General features: G+C 38.4%; 1 protein-coding gene across 1 annotated transcript in view; it reads right to left on the bottom strand.

Annotated features, from left to right (window-relative positions):
• The window catches only part of LOC114366026 (polypyrimidine tract-binding protein 3-like), a gene marked incomplete at its 3' end in the record, with an annotated part of 55,252 nt that overhangs the window by 8,463 nt on the left and 24,565 nt on the right, over window positions 1–22,224 (bottom strand). The window contains exon 2 of the mRNA XM_028322788.1: window positions 1,767–1,868. Coding sequence (XP_028178589.1) covers window positions 1,767–1,868 — 102 coding nt within the window. The remainder of the gene's footprint in view (window positions 1–1,766; window positions 1,869–22,224) is intronic.

Genomic DNA, 22,224 nt, shown 5'->3' with positions numbered 1-22,224 from the left:
CTTCATTTCTATTTAATTTACGTAAATGATATACAAGGACGCGGTTCCTATTCAATATAGTATTTACGTGCTTTTTGTTGGGGCCCGAGATGATTTCTCAAGGTTGGGAGGTCGGGAGTCGGGACTCTAAACTACTTGGCAAAAAATTTCTTAAGAAATGGAAATGTATTGTTTACGTCTAGAACATTGGGATATGAATAATAATTACCATGAAAATGAGAAGTATGAAGTTGTTTTTTTTATTAAGAAATGTGTTTTTCAGTTGTTGATACTATGTGTATATCCTTGATCTGATTGACTAAGTTTTAAGTACTAACTCGAAGTCATCCCTTTGACTACGCGGCTTTCATCGTTCACAGCGGGCTACAATGTTTCGTTAACTATACAAAATTAAACCATCTCATTTGCTCGTATTCTTGTGAAAACCGTTGCCACAAGTATGACACTGCATTGTACTTCAAGTTTTTAATGGATGATGCAATCCATTTAGCGGTCGGTACGGGCAGCAGGGCTCCACAAACAAAGAGCCTGTTTGTGCACCGTACAAAGTGTGCACGTAAACGGCGCAGCGTATTTATGTAAATACACGATGAAACAACTGTGCAACGGGAAACACCCGAAACTGCGACCTTGTTTATTTTTTTACAACTCCTTCCATGTTGATTGTACCCTATTTTGCCGTACAAAACAAGAATAGACGTGTGCATGCTCGCGGCACTGATTCGAGTTTGGCGGAGAAAAAACGCGGGTTGGAATACTGTGGACGTACTCTTCGAATAACAGACCCGAGGGCTGTTTTTTCCAGGACTGTAATTCATACGAATAGTTGCCCCAAAATGTATTGGTAGATCTTTCTGGAACATACCTTAACATTGTTTTAATACTATGTCAAAGATCAAACATTTTATTTCCTTTTAAAATTGTTATTTTTTTCTAATTCTTCTTGAGCAGCAAACTTAAATAATTCGTAACCTATTGACGCCGCATTGCAGGGCTACCGCTTGGGAAATACTTTGCAACCGAGTGTCACACATGTTCCCAAATTCAATTCCGTTGCGGAATAACCAAAGAAAAATTCGAGCGTTGTCCTAAAAAATCTATTGAGTTCATTTGCCGAAAATTATCAATTCCATTTTGATTCAATATATTATGTAAAAATCCATCCGATATCGCAGGTCGGGGTAGACATTAATAAAAATTTGGCCCTCGAGTCCTCGGGGAAGCCCCTTTATAGCACGTTGGCTTTTTATGAGGGGCCTTTTATTTTAATACTCATTTTGGTTTCGCGATTCCATCGTTTTATCGCTTTATCTCGATTAATCGTTATTCGGTTAATTACGCAACCGAAGAAGAGTGGTTTTCGAGACGAGAAAAATTAAAAACCCCGCCGATTAATTAATTGACGCTGAAAGTAATTAAAGGTGAAATGTTTTATATACGTATCCAATTTGATATTTAGGCAGCGGAGTAATTATAAACGACCCGTGGGGATTCGTTATTCCCTAAATTCTACATTTATTTATTAAAAGGGATTTTACTTAAACAATTTCAATAAGTGTAAAAATATTTTGTTTTGAGTGTTGGGCGTTGGCATATTAATGTCATTCGCGTAATCGTTCAGTCTCAACTGCTCATTGGTTGTGACATAGTTAATAGACTTCTTAGCTTATAATGTCTGATGCTACAGGTGTGATATTAGGGGTTGCAACCAGCCCTAATTTAGAAGAAGCAGGATACTAATATAAATAATTAGCATAAACTCTTACCTTTTTCGCGGCGGAGTCTTGGTTGTTATTGTCGGCGTGGTGCGGAGCGGCGGGCGCCATGACGGTGACGCCACTCTGCGAAAGAAGCTCGTCTGAGCCTCTCTGTAACAAAAAGAAACAATATTTACAATCAAATAAAAGAGGCAGTAAAAATAAACGAGCCAATATAAAATAAATTTGGCGACCGTGACTTTCTCGAAACTAAAGACCCCAAAATGGTCGGCGAAGATTGAAGATTTGGACTCATCAGATTGACGGGTAAATATCTGTCGCATTATCTAAGTCGTTATCCGTGGAAATCCTAATCCTATTTACAAAGAGGAAACGAAAAACGAAATTCCGCGAGTTAATCTTACACGTGCCCAAGTCATGGGCACGTCAGCATTTTTCTGCGCTTAGATCAAATTACGGTATGAAACAAATATACAATTTTCCGTCAAGCCAGTGTTGGCGTCAACATCCCAGGATCAATCTCAATTTAAGACGGCGAAATGACAGACCTCAGCAGTTAAACACACCGGGCGAAGGTATAAATCACCAGAGTAATAAAGCAAATGTACAAATGACGGGACGGTTCTGTACGGCGCAGAGGAATATCGCGACGCACCTGCCACGCCTCAGATATCACTCACGTAAGACACTTAATAAAGCCCCAACATCATTCTCCCCCAAAATATAAACACGAACTGTGATCATCTGCGTATCGACATTCACGGCGTTCGCGAATCCAAATTGAAGTTTGCAAACAATATTTTACATTATTTACAGTTACTTAGCATGTTGAACTCAAGGGAGATTTTATGGCCTGAATTTCATTAAAATGATATTTTTTCTAAATAATGTAAATTTTTGTAATGTTTTTAGTGGGTACAAATTTTATAAATTGAATTATGCAAGTTCGTTCACTTGCTTATATGAATGCAATGTTTTATACAACTTACAAAGAAGTATCAACATTTTACTAAACTACACGCAGAATTAAATAGGAACGGTGCTACAATTCAGGCGATTTCCGATCGGGCTTATCCCAGCTAACGCTATGCAATATGCATCGGCGATTATAACAACATTCGTAATTTACATAATACAATAAGCAACAGATTACGCTAACAGCGGGAATCCCATTTTGCGGCATAAAGCTTTCATTGTAGAAAAAGGAACCGCTCCCCTAAAATAAAACCAACATCCGCGGGTCCTATTCCTTAGAGTAATTCCGTAGAGCGCGTGTAATAATTGCCCGAAATTAAATAACATTTTTCACCACAAAGAAACAACGAGGATGGAAATTTCGTAGCAGAATGGTGGATTGTGTTGGAAAAGAGGGCAGTTTTCGTTTCCATAACAATTTTTCAAGTTAATGAAGAATGATGTCGGATGCCTTCATAATGAAGACTGTGACAATACAGGGCCCATCTGCGATAACACTAATTGTGATGTGTTGTGTTAATAACGTTAAATTCGCTTAACGAGAAACTTTTTGACATTGAAACTTCCTAAACCACAAAGTGTAACAAATGGTTTTACGAATGTATTGGCAAAAATGTTGGAATCGTCGCAAAATCAATTCTTTATATTGGCTCTCCGCTTGATGGTATTTGGTTTTACTCTCGAAAGAAAACTGTGGATCTTTTCTCGATCAGTACATGCTCAAACGTTCCTCCAATATGTCATTTGAATGAACGTGATACGAGGGCCCCATCAAAATATCGGGAATAAAATATACATGAAAGGTTTACTTAGATCACACGAACTCGGCCCTTTTTGCCAGATAGTACGGACAGAATGATACGTTTACGTTTTCAAAGAGTATCAGGTCTATTGTGGCGAATCAATACGGATAATCTATTAGTGATATTAAAATGTTCTGTGAAAATTTCGGGATGGGTCCGATGGATTGTGTTTGTTGTTTTGCCGCGAGGATTTTGTTTTTTTGCACAATAATGTTCATTGTACTACGCAAACAATTTATCAATCCACGCGTGTAAATATGTTTTACTAGAATTGCCTGTTAGGTTTGAAAATATAATTTAGCTTATACAAACCCACTCTACATTTAATTCCCAATAAAAAAATACAATTTCTGGGAGATGCGTCGTAATTCTAGTGAGTACTTTTCAATATTATTATTTAGTTAGGTACTAAACTTAATTCAAATACAGGTGTAAAACCCCAATTTTAAATAGACTTCTTCAAATCACGATTTACTTTTAAATTCTGTTAAAACATCTCACAATCAGACTTCTTAATGACCCAGTTTCCTATTTAAAAGTAAATTGTTATGCAATAATCATAATCAATCATTTGACGACTGTATGTAGGTATAGCTTAATGATTATATTGCCAGCTTCGACTTTAAATACGGTCACTGGTTCAAATCCCACTTGGGGAGAAGTTAGAATGACAAGCATAAACATTTAGGGTGGGGTGCACCATCTTACTTTAACTTTGACAAACATAAAAAATCTGTCAAATTCCATACAAAAAACACCGGTTACCGTCATAGTTACCGTCAAAATTAGTTGGTGCAACTCAGCCTTAGACTGAGTTTGCATCCCCTTATTTTAACCGTGACTACAACCATAACCGGTGTTTTTTATATGGAATTTGACAGACTTTTGACGTTTGTTACTGTTAAAGAAAGATGATGCAACCCAGCCTTAGAATACCCAGATGTATCGTCTGACTTGACTACAGTCATAATAATACTCAAGCTCAGCATACTTTGGGCCTGGATTACCGTGATGATAGATAGAATAATCAATTTAGATAAATAAACAAACAGTATTAATGACAGTATAAGATCAGATAACAAAATATTGTCATAACAGCAAGAAGTGGCAATAAAAGGCAGAGCGTTCTACTGAAGTCAGTTGAGGAGATTTTTATGAAGGCTGTAAACACGATCGGTGGCCCACTATCGACGTCATATGAAAAGTTTATGTTTCACTAACACTATTCAACTGGAATTAATCGATTTAATATCGATGAAAGTGTTTTATGAAGCTCATTAAGCTTGAATTGTTATTCAAATTATTGTAGTGTGTGCTAGTATGAAAATGTATAATTAGGTGTAAATGAAAATATTATGGATGATAATGTTGCAGAATCAGACCGCTTAAACATACCTAAGCACATTGGGAAATAACACTTACTGCTTCAAATACAAATATCAAAAAGTGATTACATTTTTACCAATGTTACAATTAATATCGTGGTTGGTTCGTAGGTATAGGTATTTTAATGTATTCATCAGCCTACTTTGAAAAATAATGGCTGTCGAAGGTAGCATTGTATGAAAGTAAAACGGAAGCGCTATGATTTCTATAACTTGAAACGCTGCGACGTAAAGCGCTTGAAAAAAGTGTTTAATAAGAGAAGTGGGTATTGGAACAAATTCAGGTAATAAAGAGGAACGTATAAAAGTATTAATAAATTCACGCGTCAACCGTACATTGTTTCAGTGGCCGAATAAAATGGAGAAAGTGAACATTTATGATGGGAATGAAAAATCGTTTCGGCATTTATGACGTCATTGTTCCTGAGAACGGCTCTAATATGAAAAAGAATAAAAAGGGTCTAGCGAGGAAAAGCTGTAACGAGTCTAATAATTTTTATTGCGATTTCACGAGCTTACAGTCTGATTTAACTTGGCGTGTGTAAATTATGATTTAATTTAATAACCGCCGTTGAAAACGAACGTAAAATGTTTTTATGTGAGATAATATACTTTTCATTAAGAGTCATGTGTTACTCTCACAATTTTATATTCATGTTTTATGGGCACAAGTAACTCGGCGGGATTGAATCGTTACAAAAATGTACGCGAATTTGCGCAATTCATGTTCGAGTGGGAAATGGGTCAGTCACTATTTCGGTCATAAAAAATTACCAGGTCATAACTTTTAGCGTTACATGAAAGGTTGAAAATGTTCAAGGGTCCGTTTAATTATTATGGTTTCGTTTTGTTGAGGATCAACAATAAATGCCTGGTTTTAAAAACCCGTGAGTCGTTTAACAAAGAGAGTAAGTCGTTTTAAGTCTGAGGTTATTAAGAGCAAAGTGGTGACTTAAAATGTTTCAATCGAACGCTAACTCAATTGATTGGATTAATTGCTTGGATTTTTATAATTGTTACGGCTAGTGAAAAATCTTAAAAAACTATAAAGCGGTTTTTCTCAATGCCGTAACTATTTCAAAAGGAAATAAAAAGTCTAAGTTTTTGTTAGTTAGTTTCAGATTCGAACTAAACCGGAGAAAATACGTCTAAGTTCAGTTCAGTGTACATATGAGCACTAATTACTACGTCCGATAGTTAATATTTAATTAAGCTTACAAAAATAGTTAGTGGTATTAGTTCTCGGGGCATGGTGCGGTAGTTAAGCGGTATCATAGCCGTATGCGCTCGCTTGTAATCACGGGAGCGTCTCGCACTAAGATGTCGAAATTAACGATCTTGATAATATTTGTCGGGTGAGCGCTGCCAGCGCCACTGTAATAGATTGCACCAATTTGTTCTGCGCTTATAACCGACATTTGTCAAGCCCACCCACACCCGATGATTTTCGCACTAACTTCATAATCGATATTCGCAAGTATCGATTAACGCCGAAACTCTTCGTCCGAACTCCGATATTAAGACCTTTCCATGGTCATTAATAAACTGTAACGACCTATTTTCTTCGATTCGAAACGTTAACGCAAATTCGCCCGAAGACTAATGCACTGTTAAAAATTCAGAGCGCGGTTGTTATAAATTAACTAGACGCTAGACAGTGTAAAAGTTAACAATTCTCATCACAACTAGGAGGCAAACCTCTTAGCCCCAGAACAATATAAGGAGACATTACTCGCTGTCACAACTCTACTTTATAGGGAAAGTAGGAGTTGCGAGTTTGTGTGAACAAAGTTGCGAGGGCCGGTTGCTCCGTAATGAATAGAGACGTCAGGCGGTAACCGCCAGTCGAGCGCAGCTTGCATACCATTTTAACTTGGGGCCACGATAACCGAACTATGTTGACCTAACACCGGGCTCGATACAGCAAACTACGGTTTGTTATCATACTACACACTTGTTAAGCCTCAATTAAACATCGGCGAGCGGCACAACTATAAGCCGTAAGATAGATCGTATCATTACGCTCGGTTGAGGCAATAGGAGCTCTATTTACGATATTGTTGGAGTAAAACTAATCTAGTCTTGGGAAAAGTTGAGCGATAAAAGTTAACGGAAACTGAGAGAAACAAAGGGCGACATTTAAAAGCGACGCTCAGTTGCATGCGCGATTTAAATAATACACCTATAGCAATCGGCGCTGTTTTATTAGCTTCATTACTTTATAAAGAACTAGAGGAAGCTTGACAAACATCTAGATTAACAGGAGTGCATACGGGTATTAAATGGCGGCCACCAATCACTGGCGCAGTTCCATTGCCTTAAGAGCGTTTACGTCTAGCGTGGCATGTCAAGTTTAGGTAATTTCAATGCTAGTTTTATTCACACTAAAATAATTATGACTGTGTGCGTGTTCTCACGCTCTATAGTCAAACCAAAATACTTTGATCCACCATCGTAAAAGTATGCCAGGCTGTCAAGTGACAGCTCAAGGAAACTATAAAATCTTCAAATCTTCCAACACCGACTCCATAATTATAAATAATGGTATACATTAGTCCTAATCAATAATAAATACGTAAATTCTTTATCAAATAGTAAATTATCAAAGGTTTTTTACTATTTTGAGAATATTTTATACAGCCTATGTTCAGCAGAAAAAAAATTACAATGAATTATTTTAAATTTCAAAGTAAATATTTTAGATAAGATATTCTTCTATTATATTAAGCTATTTTTGTGTTGAATAAAGGAAGAATATTGGTGAAAAAATCACTTTGATTTTTGGGTATTTCACGTTCTTTTAATTTGTGATTTCTTAGTGTAAAATGCTTAAATCTAAAAATTTTCTCAGATAACTATTTGCCCAAGGATCTATGCTATAGGATATATATGTTTGTTAAATCGTTTTCACAGTGTTTTTATAAAAATTTCAGCTTGTAAACTGACGCTAAAGTGGAAATTTACAAAACCTGTGTGGACTTATCTGGATAGAATTCTTAAATGCTAAACTAATCGCAATATTTTCTCAATTAACTATTTAGACGACGAAATTGTCTAACTATTTATGCCTATAACATATTTGTGGTATTACTAATTAATGATTGTAACGAGTTGAAAAAGTACTGTTTTTGCGCAAAACGGCGTAAACGCGTTTGTTCATAAAAATTAATCTTGCCCCCGCTTTTCTCATTGTTACTCGGGATCGAACGTAGCCTAATGTAACTGTGAGAATTATGTTGATGGTGGCTATTTATCGCGAGGGAGTGTTCCAAACAGCACGTGTTCGTGTAAAACATTTAAACAAGTCTTTACCGTTTTGAAAACGTATTTTGTTAGCATAATAATGTGGATCGTAAAGCTAAGCAAAATTAAATGCACACGGATTACCGGGCTTCATAGTTTTTATGAAGTTTGTACGTAATAAATTGATATTAAATTTCGCTCGGCCTGCAAGCGGTGGCGAACTAAAAGCTCGGCTGGTAGCGTCGCTGGAGAATTGAATATTAGCATTAACAAGACAAATGTGGCGGCGGAGTTTGATAGTTTCTCATTAGGAGCAGGCCGGCCGACTTGTAGGGGCGTCGCGAAATTCACTAAGCCGCTTCCGTACATTTGCTTGATATGTATGAGCTTACTTGCCGCCTTTATAAATTTTGCTCCATGGAATCTTTGTATTCATGAGCTTTCACGGGGCTTGTTGGAGGCGAGTTATGAAATTTTGCGATGAGATTAATAGTACCTTTTGCGATGATTTAAGCCGGTTTATTTTTTAATTAGTTGATGACGTTGTTTGCAAAAAGTTTTCATTGGCAATTTGCTTGTTTTTGTTATTATACCTACATTTAACGATTCCTAAGGGAAAGAAAGTACCTTTACTATTTTTAATTAATTATTGTTCATCCATTTACGATGTAAAATAACATTGCTTATTAAGATTGCGATATTTATAGTTATTTATCACATATTTGCCATCACACATCAAATCAGCCATTAAACATCAATACCGGCGCATAATCACATTACTTCCGAGCGATAAATTAACCAGCGTCAACAAAGGCCTGGTCCTCCAACCATAGCCTCATATTGTGAGGAAACACAATCAATATCACTTGACTCGGGGAAAACAAATAGATTCTTTATAGCAATGTACGAAGGTAACAATTCACCCCTCAATGGGTCGTATGGAATCTAAAGCGATCGTAATTTCGTCGGGCAATATTCTGCCTTTTCATATTTTCCTTTTGGTCCCAAATGTTATGCCGAGCCCGATACACGCCGCGATTCCGTTTGTTATTTCGAGCCCTCTCACGCCTCCGATTTAGTACATCGACACGTGAAGCATCAGTTAAACAAATATGTAGAATCACTTGACTCCCCTTGTACGTAAACCTCTTCTGCAATTTCATTTTGGATTTATGTACACTCATAACACTTAGATGTTGTGCCGCTAATTGGACGGTACCCCTCAAATTCATACTTATCTGAAAATAAATATAAGTACTCATAAATCATAGATGCTATAGCTACCATCACTGCAGATACTTATGACATTAATAACTAACCAGATAAAGATGCAACAAGGAAAATCAAAAGAAAAATTAAATTAATATTTACAAATCAGGGTGACTCGGTTACTAAACATAACTTCCCAATAAATAATATCAATAATACCTATCTTTATCTCAGTACGGGCTGATAAATCTTACAATATTCTCAGTAAACAAAACAGTTTGTGTCTGCGATGGCTCCATATCAGAAATTCATGCCCCAATAGCTTTTAACAAATACAAGCCGATGGATGCTTTGAAATTTTGATACCAGTCGCATAGGAATCGCAAAGAAAATGTGACACTCCTTTAGTCGTTGTGCTACGTAGTCAAAGAGTGTCGAAAGACTTATGCTGATATGGAGTCTTTGAGGAAACACATCCGCCACTAGATTATGTATGCCATCTTTAAACTACACAGAAAATATTTTTTGTCAAGGCAGGAATCCGAAATTTAAAGCATGCCACTTGAGATTGTTATTCTTCACATTTTGTAGAGGGAGCGTATTTCACAAATTTTGGTAACAATTTACGTCAATGAATCCGATACTCGGGGAAAATCGTTTTAGCCGCTTAAAATTTCACAGAGGAAGATAAGAAAATAGGAAAATAATATATTTTCGTGAACGGGATAATTTGGAATTCCAGCTGTCGCGGTTTTGTTTAGAAAATGTTTATGTATTATCGGAACGCACTCGCGGGATTCGGGCAGTGTGGATGTGTGGTACATTGATTGATGTCTGGATGGAAGTGATGGAATGGAAGTTAGGATTTGAAAGTATGAGGGATATGTGTCTGAGACGTAAAACAATCTAAGTTGGACGTGAAAACTTTCTGGGGAGCAGCCACATCCAGAGGTTGGTGGTTCAAAGGCGCTTGTTTACATTTGTCTCGGCGGGCACGGGCACTGCCTCATATTTAACCGCCGACGGCGCTCCGCAAAGATAAATAAAAACGACCGAGATTTAAATACTTTTTGGTCCCTATTCTCCCACTTTCCTTTTGAAGAGTTGTCCCTTAGATTACAGAAACATTATTACAAGAAGATACTAAGTAATCTATGAACTTCAGCAAAGAAACTTTTTACTTTTCTGTCAATACTTTATTACGTTCATACGTTTCAAAGATTTCAAATTTAAGTTATTTTTGATTACTTTGTATTCATAACGCAATAAATGTAAAATGTGACCGTATAGCTGCAGTGAAATATTAGGTAGATCCAAGATGTAGCCTCGCATCTGACCGCCTGAAGGGACAAAGCATCGAAAGTGTCCGCTTCCAAAGCCTTGTGTCAGAATTACTGGCGTCAAAACGTCGCACTTGACGGCCTAATGGGTTTAGCCGTAGTGGCAACTTGCCGGCCCCACCGTTACAACAACAGTTGTGTTAACGAGTTTCAGAATTGGTTAACACGACAAAATTTGGCCAGTATACGCTGAAAGGAACGAGTCTTTGCGATATCGCACTGTAATAGAGTGATTTTGTAAGCTTTGTTTAACGCTGATAGCTCATGATAAGCTGGATATGTTCTGATCTGACTTCTCAACTCGAAAGTTTAAACAAAATTGATTCGGGTTCAAGTTCAAGGATCCGATGAAATCCAATGCTACAAATATCGAGTTCACTGAACAAATGACCTCTTTAGATGTCTTCGGAGTTTAAATCTGAAATTGATAGTTCACTTTCATTTATTTGGAGAGAGCGCTGCATCCCGGTTGCAGTCTGGTACGACGACTCAATGGACTTAAAACTGAGCTCGGATTTGCGAGGAGCTAATGTTCTTAAATCGGAACAGACGGGTAACGGCCAGGACAAATATTTTGCCACTTCGCAACGTTACCTGACCGGGGAAGTGGCCGCGGGCGCGCCACGCGGGGAGACAAAGTAAATATGTCCCCGTTACCCGGCCCTCCCCACATTTTATCGGGGAGCGATCGGCTCTCGGGTCGGGAAATGAATTTAAAACGTGTTTGCGGGTAATCTGTTATCGGTCCCTTGTCTCTCGCTCGAATATAGACGTTCGGACCGCTCCTATATCGCGTCTGTGATTCCGAGCCGCCGAACACGTGGCGTCATAACACTCCACTTTATTACAATCCTCGATATCTGGTAATAACATAAGATTTATACGATCAATTCTAGAAGGAGATTACTAACAACTTATTGTGGGTAGGTCTGAAACTTGATCTGAAGTTAAGTCAGCGGGTAACAATGTAAACTCAAAGGGATCTGAATTCATTTTCCCTAATTAAAACTGAGCTGACCCTTGCCAAATATAAGGAACAAATCTCGTTACAGCGCTAATTGAATTTGAAATAACAACTAAATATGAAGGTACTTTGGGTATTGTATTACTTTGTACTGAGTTTAGTGCCTACGTTCTTACGTGACATAAATTTAAGGGAACATTAAATTGTTAAAAGTAGTCAATGTAGGGTTAAGGCGGAGTCTAATACGAGCACTGGGTTAATTATTTCGTCACAAGAGCTCTCGTAAGCCACTATAACAGCGCTCCAGCCAAGCTCGGGGGCCATAAAAGCTACATAATACGCGGCGACGTAAAACTCTTATTATTTTATTATCTGCGAAACGGTCGCGCAAAACATCTCGTAAAATAAAACCTGTCGCACGTTGGTAGATGCAAGACTCTCTCGATGGCGCCGTTCAGCCAATGCGCGCTGACTAAATCCAGGAGGATTCAGTGTGGACACCGCTGCACCGGTTAGGATCGAATACACCGAGCTACGTGGATTTCTATGGAAAATGCAGACTTTATGGTAGCCGAGGGATAAGTTTCCATTTTAAATTGAAGAGAAACTCTGAAATGTTTCCTTGTCTCCCGCCGGGGCTGCGCGAGCCTGAATAAAAATTCACGTCAGGTAAGCGCACAGAAATATTTACACAAACCGAACAGCTTACTGGGATGCAAGTGGTTAGATAAATAAATGTTCAACTTATGGCTTGTATGCGTGACGTCGGTCTATATGACCGATGACGGGGGTGAACTCTATATCAAAATTGGCAATATCAGTATACATTTTTATGTACGCTTCCTAGAAGAGGACTCTTATGAAACATCTCAGTTCCAGGTAAAATTTTCAGTGAGAAATTATTCAACGCTTTTTTTGGCGAAAATGCGACTAAGTCCCGGAAACGCCCATTTACATAGCCGATGTCGGCGCGATGGTGCGTGGCGACTTCAAATGGGAATTATAATACCAAATTGAATACAAAACTTTCCTTTCAGTGCCGAGTAATGGAGGAGTCCATGCACCGGAACAATCGAAAAGACAAATAGAATGAGAGAGGAGACGAGACACTCGCTCTGTTAAAATAATAAGTGCCTGACGTCTTTTTGGACGTTCATGCCGCGCTTTTTGTAACGATAAATTTTTACGCTTTGATCTTTCCAATTCAAATAGGCTTTTTTTCTCGTAGAATCAGAAGTTATAGGAATATTTCAAAAGCTTTAAGTGAGGCGACGGAGCGGATTTTCCTTTCCACCGGCTATATCATTCTGATTGAAATGCAAATGAAACGGTGTCCGTTCGGAACGTATTTATTCTATCTGACTTCTCGGTTAATCTTTGAAATTAGGCAGATAGCATACTGCGATTTATTGATATCATATCGGGAATGAATTTTTAATGATTTCGATTAATATATGAGTAAATAGGTTGCCTATGCTGACAGTGATTGAAGAGTTTCATACTTATGACTATAAATAACTAGTTAAGTATAGATAATGCAACATTAATGAATTTACAAATATAATACACTTTTCTTTAATGATATTTTTATATCCAAAGCAATAGTAGTAAAAATTTATAAAATTTAATCTTTCTCTGCAGTCCCGCAATGACAGGGATTGTTTGCTGAAGAATCTGAGGCGGTTCATTATTCCGTTCCGAGTTATTTGGCGCCCAACGAGGGGCTATATTCGCTTCACGGCGAACATCTGACGAATCACTCGCCGGCTTAAGCTCCATCTTCGGAGCCTTTTATTTTTCTATTTCCATAATAATGCCCGTAACCTTGTGGAGCGCTTCATCGCACAATGCTCGACACAGTCGTAACTTGAAATCCGAACAAGTTACACAACGAAACAAGCTGCAACAAAAACATTTGCCTATGCCGACGTTAGTGAATTGTTCTCCCGCTTGTGACTGGGTAATTTCCATACATTTCAAGTTCCATCGCCTGCGGGACGTTCGTTCTTTTGTTGATAAATGTTTGACGGGAACTCCGGGGACGCCATTAAAAGTTTTTTCGTGAATAATTCCAGTTTACATACGCAAATGTTTACTCGTGAGTTTACCCGCGCTCACCTATTCGGTGATTTCTTTTCATAGAGGCGTTTGTTCGAAGAGCGGTGGGTTTCTTCTGAACCGACTCGTTGAATAGGTAATTGGAAAAGTTTTTTGTGTTTTCTTTGTCATAACTCTAGTTTCGTGGCAAGTGAGCGCGATCTGCAAGAGTAGCAAATACTCGTGGGCGGTGACTCGAGAACTCGTAATGTTGACTCAACGCGTCTTTTCCGACTTCCTTTTCGGCGAGCAGACGAAGTTATAAACTTTTCGAATTTTATGACGATTTGCCAAAAGAATTGTGACATTTATTCTATGTAAATCAATGTAACTTAAATATTAGGATTTGTAAAACGAATTCACCTCAAATAGAAAGAAGAACCTTCATAATCTAGGAGCCATACTAAAATACAGGATACAACCATAAAATAAGCGCTTCGACACTCCGATCAATCTCCAAAATGCAATCTAAATTGCCCGCTGATATCTTAAGCCCCCACTAAGCCCACGTAACATCAGTGTAAACAAACTCCGAGCAGTTTATTCGAAGTTCCGTCGCGCGATCACTGCAGCTCGCGGTGTGGCGAAGTGGTAAGTTCCTTAAGCCATAACTCAGCAAGATCAGATCGCGGACAAAAAGGCGGCGCGTCACGAAGGCTGAACGGATAGACGCACGTGCTTCGCTGGCGAGGGTTAAGCTTAGTGTTTCAACTTGCTTGAGTGGATTTGGCTTAAAGACAACTTGACGAGGCGGGAACATGATAGGGTTTAGGTTGTGAACTGATTGATTTATTGTCACAGTTTTAAGTATAGTTTATAAACATTTACCCCTTATTAATAAAAAGTTACACCTAGGATGAATCCAGGATTAAAATGACATTTCCATACTAAATGACAATTTAAGCCAGAGTTCAACTAGGGTGTTACTTTTATTAATAAGGCCCTTAATGCTAACGTAAGTTTGTTATAACCCATGTAGACAATATTATACAGTCCATGTGTGCACTGTGCAATTGTGACAATGTTTTTAAATGTTTTTGGATACTATTACCTGTTAATGGGACCTATACCTACACTGGAAATAGATCACTAGTCTAAAGGCTCTGTAAATTAGTACACTATGATAATATGTGTAAAGAAACATTAAGCAAAACTTGCTAATATCATAACAACTCACGTGACAGGCAGGTAAAAATTGAAGTCTTCATAAAAAGGAAGAAGCCTACAAAGACGAGTCGATCGCTTCAAAACCTCAGCACGTATACACGTTTGTTATACGTAAACACATTTCATATTACCGTGAGGGATGTGAGGGTATCCACGTAAATAATTTTAAGGATCAGTGGAGGCAGCCAGTGTGATTATTTCGCGCTAACGAAATTAATAAGGTAAATTTCGGCGGTGTGAGCGGGGCTTTATTGCGTTACGGTGAAACCGCTTGTTTGATGTGAAAAGCTAGCGTTTTATAAAAATGCATCGAAAAAAGTTATGATTTAATATTAAGTTTAATCTTGTTGATACCGCGCTAATAGGAAAAATATTTGGGGTATTAAAACAGAAGTGATGATATATTAGATTAATCTATCATATTGGAAACTTGTAGCAATTAATTTAAAAAAAACATCGTTAGATTAATTTTAAAAAGTGCAATTGAAAACACGCAATTCAAACTTTATTTATAAGTAAAAATAATAAATTTAATTAGAAAAATACCTACAATATAAGTTTTTATTTTTATAGGTAGCCACAATCCCTATTTGGCCTTAAACGCGAATATCTTAAAATGTTTGGGTGTAACTAACTATAAGACTTTTTTACAACTTTGAAACTTATTGAATGCAAATCTTTAGGTAGGATAAAGAGTTCAGCAACCTAGGGAGATAAGAAAAACCAAATAAAGCAAGGTTTATGCAAGTTAATAGAAAATGAAAGTTTTTACGAGCCATAACGTCACCTCTGAAAGTGAAATAAAATGTTATCCTTTTTATCCAGTAAGAAATATACGACCCCACTCGTAATGTTACCGTTCTGTTATTGTACAAACATTTTTAAATAAGCAATTGGAGAGATTAAAAGGATAAGGATAGATTTACGTTTACATTTGGCAACCGAAAGTGGGAATTTTGTTAAGAATTGGTTATAAATCTCACGGTAAGGAAGAATGATATACTTTTAAGCCAGTTCCTATCAATTTAGTTCAATTTTTCTTTGGTTTCAACAATTGCTCTCACTGGAATGGAAGATAAGACGAAATAATAAAAACAAAAGCAGTCGACGTAGGAGGACCGATTAAGATATTGTTTCCTACAAAAACATACTCAAGCGAGATATAATAAAAGTGAAACGGACATTAGAGCTGGAACGAGTGTATCGTATCAGAGGACAAATCGAGGGTGTCCACATCAAGTCTCGTACGACAAATTATGTGCTCGCGAACAGATAGCGATATTGTCGTCCCAAAAACACTTTTCCCTTGTTTTCCCCGAAAATGGGGAAGGAAGAGCGCTAGTTCGGGTAGACAGCTTGATCCGGCGTTCGGCCGTTCAACGGGCAGCAACAAGTCCCACGGTGCCACACACGAATTCCAACCTTCAACCCGCACTATTAGAGGCCACTTTTAAAAGATGTGTAGCGAAAAAATAAAAGAATTCATACGTGTCTAAACGTACGGCAAGACGGAGAGAAGATAGAAAGTTAAAGTGATGGAGCGTTACAGACATTAGGTAAATTGTTTGAGGAAACAGGCATAATACTGTACCATATTTTATATTAAGTAGAAACATGTTCGTAAAAGTTTTATGGTATTACGATTATTGTTTTAATTCTTTAAGAATATTGATAGGGCTCTGAAGTTTTGATGTATTGAGATGTATCTTTCTTTATATTATGTACTTATATACTTACAAGAATTTACCAAACGCTACCTTTCTAGACAAAAATAGGGACTGAAAGCTCTATTGTTCAGAGTAAGACAAAATATTGAAAAGAAAGAAAAACTACGACTCACAAAACAAACTGTTTCAAGAGACAGCAAATTCAATTTACGATAGAATAGTATAAGAGTGAGGATTTAAATGGTTGGAATGCGGTAACTCACGATATCGGTGTACTCAAGGAGGGCAATGGACTGCACAATCCGCGGCAATAGGTGCTTATGTGGAAGTATAAAAGTTGGCCGAGGTTTCGGAACACTCCCAGCTGAGTGGGTTAAATGGAGCGTGGACGCGACGAGGCCCGTTGCACTTGTTGCAATTTCTCTCCACTCCGCAACTTAATTGTACCGAGTGCGCCCTTACGCTATAGACGAATGGCGTTAATTTCGCTCGGGAAGGTTACGTCCATTACTCTAATTGCGAGCCGCATTTCGTCTAAGCATCTCAGAACTTCGGCCGGCGGTGAAGACTCCTCGAACAAACTCGAGAAAATTCGCTGAAACCAACCAGCAAAGAGCATGGAAGTAAACGAGGATACTTCGCTAATATTCCTAATTAAGCTTTTAATGTAATTGAAAGAGTGGAGACACGTCTCCGATTCAAAGGAGTCTGCGAGACACCGCATCCCATCACCGCCAAAAATACTCTTAGATAAATTACTTACAGAGTGTTCGGCGCGCATACAAATCGGCCAGAGATTCTCCATATTTCATGTTACCGAGTTCGATTTACACACACCCTTAAGCGCAGAAGGGGGCAGCAGCGAACGAGCCACGGCGCTCTAAGTTGGTGCAAATTAAGCCATTTCCGTTACAGAGCATCGCGTTCAAACTTTATTACTAATCGAGTCACGTCACGAAAAGAATTTCCGATATACAATTAAAGGTGAAACGGGCGTCGAGAATAGCGGAGTCGGAGGTGGGCCGATATCGTTGGCTTCTGTCGCGAGGAAGCAAATTACTGGAGAGCCGGGGCACCTGTGCTCCATAATGCGACGCCCGTCTGCCCGAAAGGGCGAGGAATCAATTAGGACGTTACCAAATTGCGTAACGGCTCTAGTTACGAGCGTTACGAGTGGGGAACGCAGCTGCTTTTTGCTCATCCAACCTCTTGTTATTGCGCAATCGACATTCGACGCCTCAGATTAAGAAATTACGTATTCATAGAACCTTTTTTCCCATAGTTTTATGGGAAGGTGCGAGCTGTTTCGGATGTAATATTGTAAGTGGCACAATTGGGTTCGGTCAGTGGGTCGTCGGAACAACGATTTAAATAATTATGGTAATTGTGTTGCTAAATCATCTCAAAATCCAACCCGGAAGTTTTGGAGAAATGAAAGACGTTCCCCTTGTAGATGTCTATTTAATGATTAACAAGGGCACGCACCGCTGGCTACCGCGGAATAATGGATCGCTTTGATCGCAGTATCGCCAGGCAACTGGTTAACCGCAGAGCCACGCGATTAAAAATACTAATCGAAACAAACCCTGGATCCGCACCACAGACTCGCTGAACACGGAAGGTGATTAACGTACCTATACCGATGATTTTTATTGTTCGTGAAACGCTTCGTTTCTTTTCACTTATAATTAACTTTTTCAATTTACGAGCATTAAAAAAGTATTAATTAAAATTGGAAATGAGAAGTTGAAACATTATTTATTTGTCGGGCAGCAACAAGCTTCAATATGCTCGCTGGCATATTGAAGCTGGTTGAAAACTCTGATAAATAAATAAGTGAGCATAATAAAAGTAATCTAAAAGTCTCCGAAATCAAAAAGTGAATAAATAATTCAAATAAATTATACCGGGGCCGATCGATTCTGTGTTTGCACATAGAATCCAATTATTTGGAGACCGCTTTTAGCAATCGTTGCTAAGAAATTACTGAAGTTTTTAGCCGGAGGGCACGAAACGGGAGCGGTTTCTTGTAGAACGGCGTAATCTTTTGTACTCTATTATAACAATTTTCGGAATTAAGTAACGACCATTGGGATGGTTTACCTACCTATCAAACGCAAAACATCTTACAGATAAAACGTGTTATTAATTTCTTGTAATATTTGGTACTTTTCCAGGAATTTGGGGTTGAATGTAAAAACTCCACAGAATAACGACAATTCTAACGTACGAGTCTATAGAAATGAATTATCTCCTTTTCATTTAGTGTACCTACGTTTCAACCAAATTGGGAAAATCCCTGTTTATCTATTTCTTCCCACTTTGGTAGTAGCTATATTACAGGGTTGATTAAGACTGATTTACTACATCAGTCACCTAATAACAAAGATAGAACTAGTGAAATACGATGCTAATTAAAAAAATCAAAGTTAATTGCCCGAATGGAGTCTTCAAGAGGGCAAGTCGTAATTTCCCGCGTGTCCGCTGTAGATTGCGGCGCGGGAGGGCAGACGTGTGTGAATTATTTAGAGGCAGCGGTCGAGTGGACCGCAATTAATGAAGTGGGCCGAGTCGTTTGTCAATGCGGTGGTCGGCGCGGTCGCCGGGACCGAGGTACGACAATCTGTTTTCTAAAATGTGTCGGACGCAACTGACCATGCGTGATTTTGATCGCCGATAGTGATGCTTGGATATCGGATCTGTCGTTAGAATAATTTTAAATATCGATAAGTTTCGATTTCTAGTGACAATCGCCTTTAGGCTAATTTATAGTGCCATCACTGTCATTCAGTTTTATAAGTATTTACTAATTTGAGGCTGTAGTGTACAAAAGAAACGTGTAACCAAATAGACTACAAAACAAAAGCACTAAAAAAGTTGTCTAAAGAATAACTAGGTACTAGCAATATAAAAATACAACTTTACTGAAGGCATAATAAAAAAGAAAAATAATTCCAAACGATTACGTCTTAATAGAAGATTGTCCTTGATTAGTAACAATAAAATATTTTACAACGCTATCATGCCTATTAGTACTAATTTAACTAATGCCGTTCGCCGACATAATATCACGGCGGTTTTCTGAAAGGCGATTAGGGATATACTCAAGAGGTCGGAGCCGGGTCGCGGAGTTCGCCGTTAATTTTAATGGCGAGATTTATTTGTCCCCGATTACACGGAGTTTGATCAAATTCCGAGGCACCGTACGCGATGTTAGGAGAGCGACTAAGCGACTGCCCGCCCCCTGAAATGTAATTGCAATAAGTTCATAAAGTCCAACGCCGGTTTTAATTAATTTGCGGCGACGCGGACGAACAAATAGCGGCGATTTCCGAAATTTCATAACACCATTTTTTCGTGCGGTCTGTTTGCTGTTTCCGACGGCTTGAACAAACACTTTATTGATTTAGCTTGAATCTCGGTCGGTCACAATGTCATCGAGTGACTCGTTTAACCTGCGATTGGGATACGTTCGACATTTCGGCGAGGGTGAGTGAATTAATCGGGTAGAAGGAGCATCGAGCGGTGGGACTGTCTCTGTGGGGATCTTATTGTAAATATGCATTAGGGCGGATGACGTGTCGGCTTCGGGCGCTCATTACGACAATGTGCCGTCAAAGACGTCGCCGATCTGGACCGTGAAGTGTCCCGGATACAAGCCGCTCAATTATGTTAATGGTTCGTAGAGCTCTCCCGACAACAGGACTGCCTTCAGCTGATTGATATGCGCTGCTTCACAATGCGCCTATACGTTTACGACGATTACATTGCACGTGCGATGACGCCCCGTGAATACGGCTAGATCGGGCACAGATAACGATGGCAAATTACACGCCTGGAGCTCACCAGTTTACTCTCACGGACGACAGTTATTTCGCCCAAAATCAATAACTAAGCGGCCCAATAAAGCAAATATATTTTATTTCTCGACATGTCTACGTGCAGGCGGATGATTGATAGTGACCTGAGCACACAAGCGCTTATTGAACGACGCAATAGAAAGCAACCCTCGACCAAAACATGAAATTGTCAATAAATGACAGGAATATCAAAAATACATTAATCGAAAGCTTAATCTATTTTAACAAGGCAACGCTTCAAGTGTAGGGACCATTAACACTTACTTACTGGCTAGTGATTTCGTTGTAATTGGACTTTCGAAGGAGCGACAATTAAGTTGAAAAATAGTTGTGCTGGTTGGAACCCCTTTTTTATTTGTAATGAATGGTACTTCTGCTACTTTAGATGTTATAAAAATCACCTTCCAATTCTAGCAAGAAATACAGGATATTTGGAAATAATTCCATCACGATTAGTGAGTTACATACTCTATTATACCTTTAAGGAAAGCGATTCGATACAAATAGGCTAAGTAGGTCATATCTCGTGGATATTATATCTAGAATGTTTCTATGATACCTATTAGCGAGAAGCGTTTCTTTTCTACCTCTCCAAAAATCAAACAATATTTTCATTCCTTTTGTACTAGATATGCCTTACAGGCTACATTAAAAGCCCGCAATTCACTTCTAGCGGTACCCTGTTTACAACGAAAGATGAAAAGTCGCCTTTGAAAAATAGATATCCACTAACAGTGACTTGCGTTCCCGAGACCGCGATTCAACATCTGTAGTCTCAGTCCGTAAGATTCACCAAAACGTCGACTCACCGGGTCGGTATACGCCAAATTACGCGTAAAGCCGAGCACAAAGGCTATGCTTATTCAAATTCCATTAATCTCGGGGGAAGGTGGGGTAAAATGAACCGGCGGACAAAAACAATGCCCCGGGCAAATAACCGGCTCAGCATTGTTCCGGCAATTAGAAAGCTTTCCCATGTACCGGCCGTGTATAAAAACAGTGTAACATCAGCACGATTCGCTGCCTATTGCTCGTTACGTTGATGTTTATTACGGTTATTAGGACTAACCCGTGCGGTTCTGTATTAATGTTTTTTGTTGGCGATCGATTAAAATTAATCATTATGACGGCGACGCGCGCGATCACAATGTCAATATCACTAAAATTGTACATAAATGGGAGAGTTTTTTTTTTAACTAAAACTAGTTGTTACTGCAAATTTTGTTGTTTTCGCCAGTCATTTCATTTTCCCTACTAAATTAAGCATAAATATCGAAGTATAAAAGAAAGTAAATAAACAATGTATTGATAAACGTCCCAATACACATTTATATCAATTTTTAACCCGAAATGTCCACCAACACTAATTAATTACGGCTGTAAAATTACAACATCGCATGTAAAATTGGCAACTGCAGTTCCGGGCGGGCGAACAAACGTTATCGCGAGATAATATCTGTGACAATCCGGATCAAAAGAGCCATCAGCGAATTAAAACTGACCGATAGCGATTGGGACAAATGACGCAGAGTTACGAGCGAGTTCCAGTTAATCCCCTGCTCACTCCGACTTTCGATGTCCGCTTTTGCGTGCGATTCGTTCATCATGGATCATTTTCGGTTAATATTTTATTATAAATTCCACAATAATAAATTATTCCAGCAATCGCAAAGCGCCCACCTTCCAATATGGCAACCATTAATATTATGTACTCAATATACAAGTTATAAACATTTTTTAAATCTACTTATGAGTTAAAAAGAGACTTAAATTGAGAAATCAAAAATATATCATTC

This window comes from Ostrinia furnacalis, unplaced genomic scaffold (genome assembly GCF_004193835.3).
Source record: "Ostrinia furnacalis isolate ACB-3 unplaced genomic scaffold, ASM419383v2 OfSCF0508, whole genome shotgun sequence".
Taxonomy (NCBI): domain Eukaryota; kingdom Metazoa; phylum Arthropoda; class Insecta; order Lepidoptera; family Crambidae; genus Ostrinia; species Ostrinia furnacalis.
This window is presented reverse-complemented; position numbering and strand designations above follow the sequence as displayed.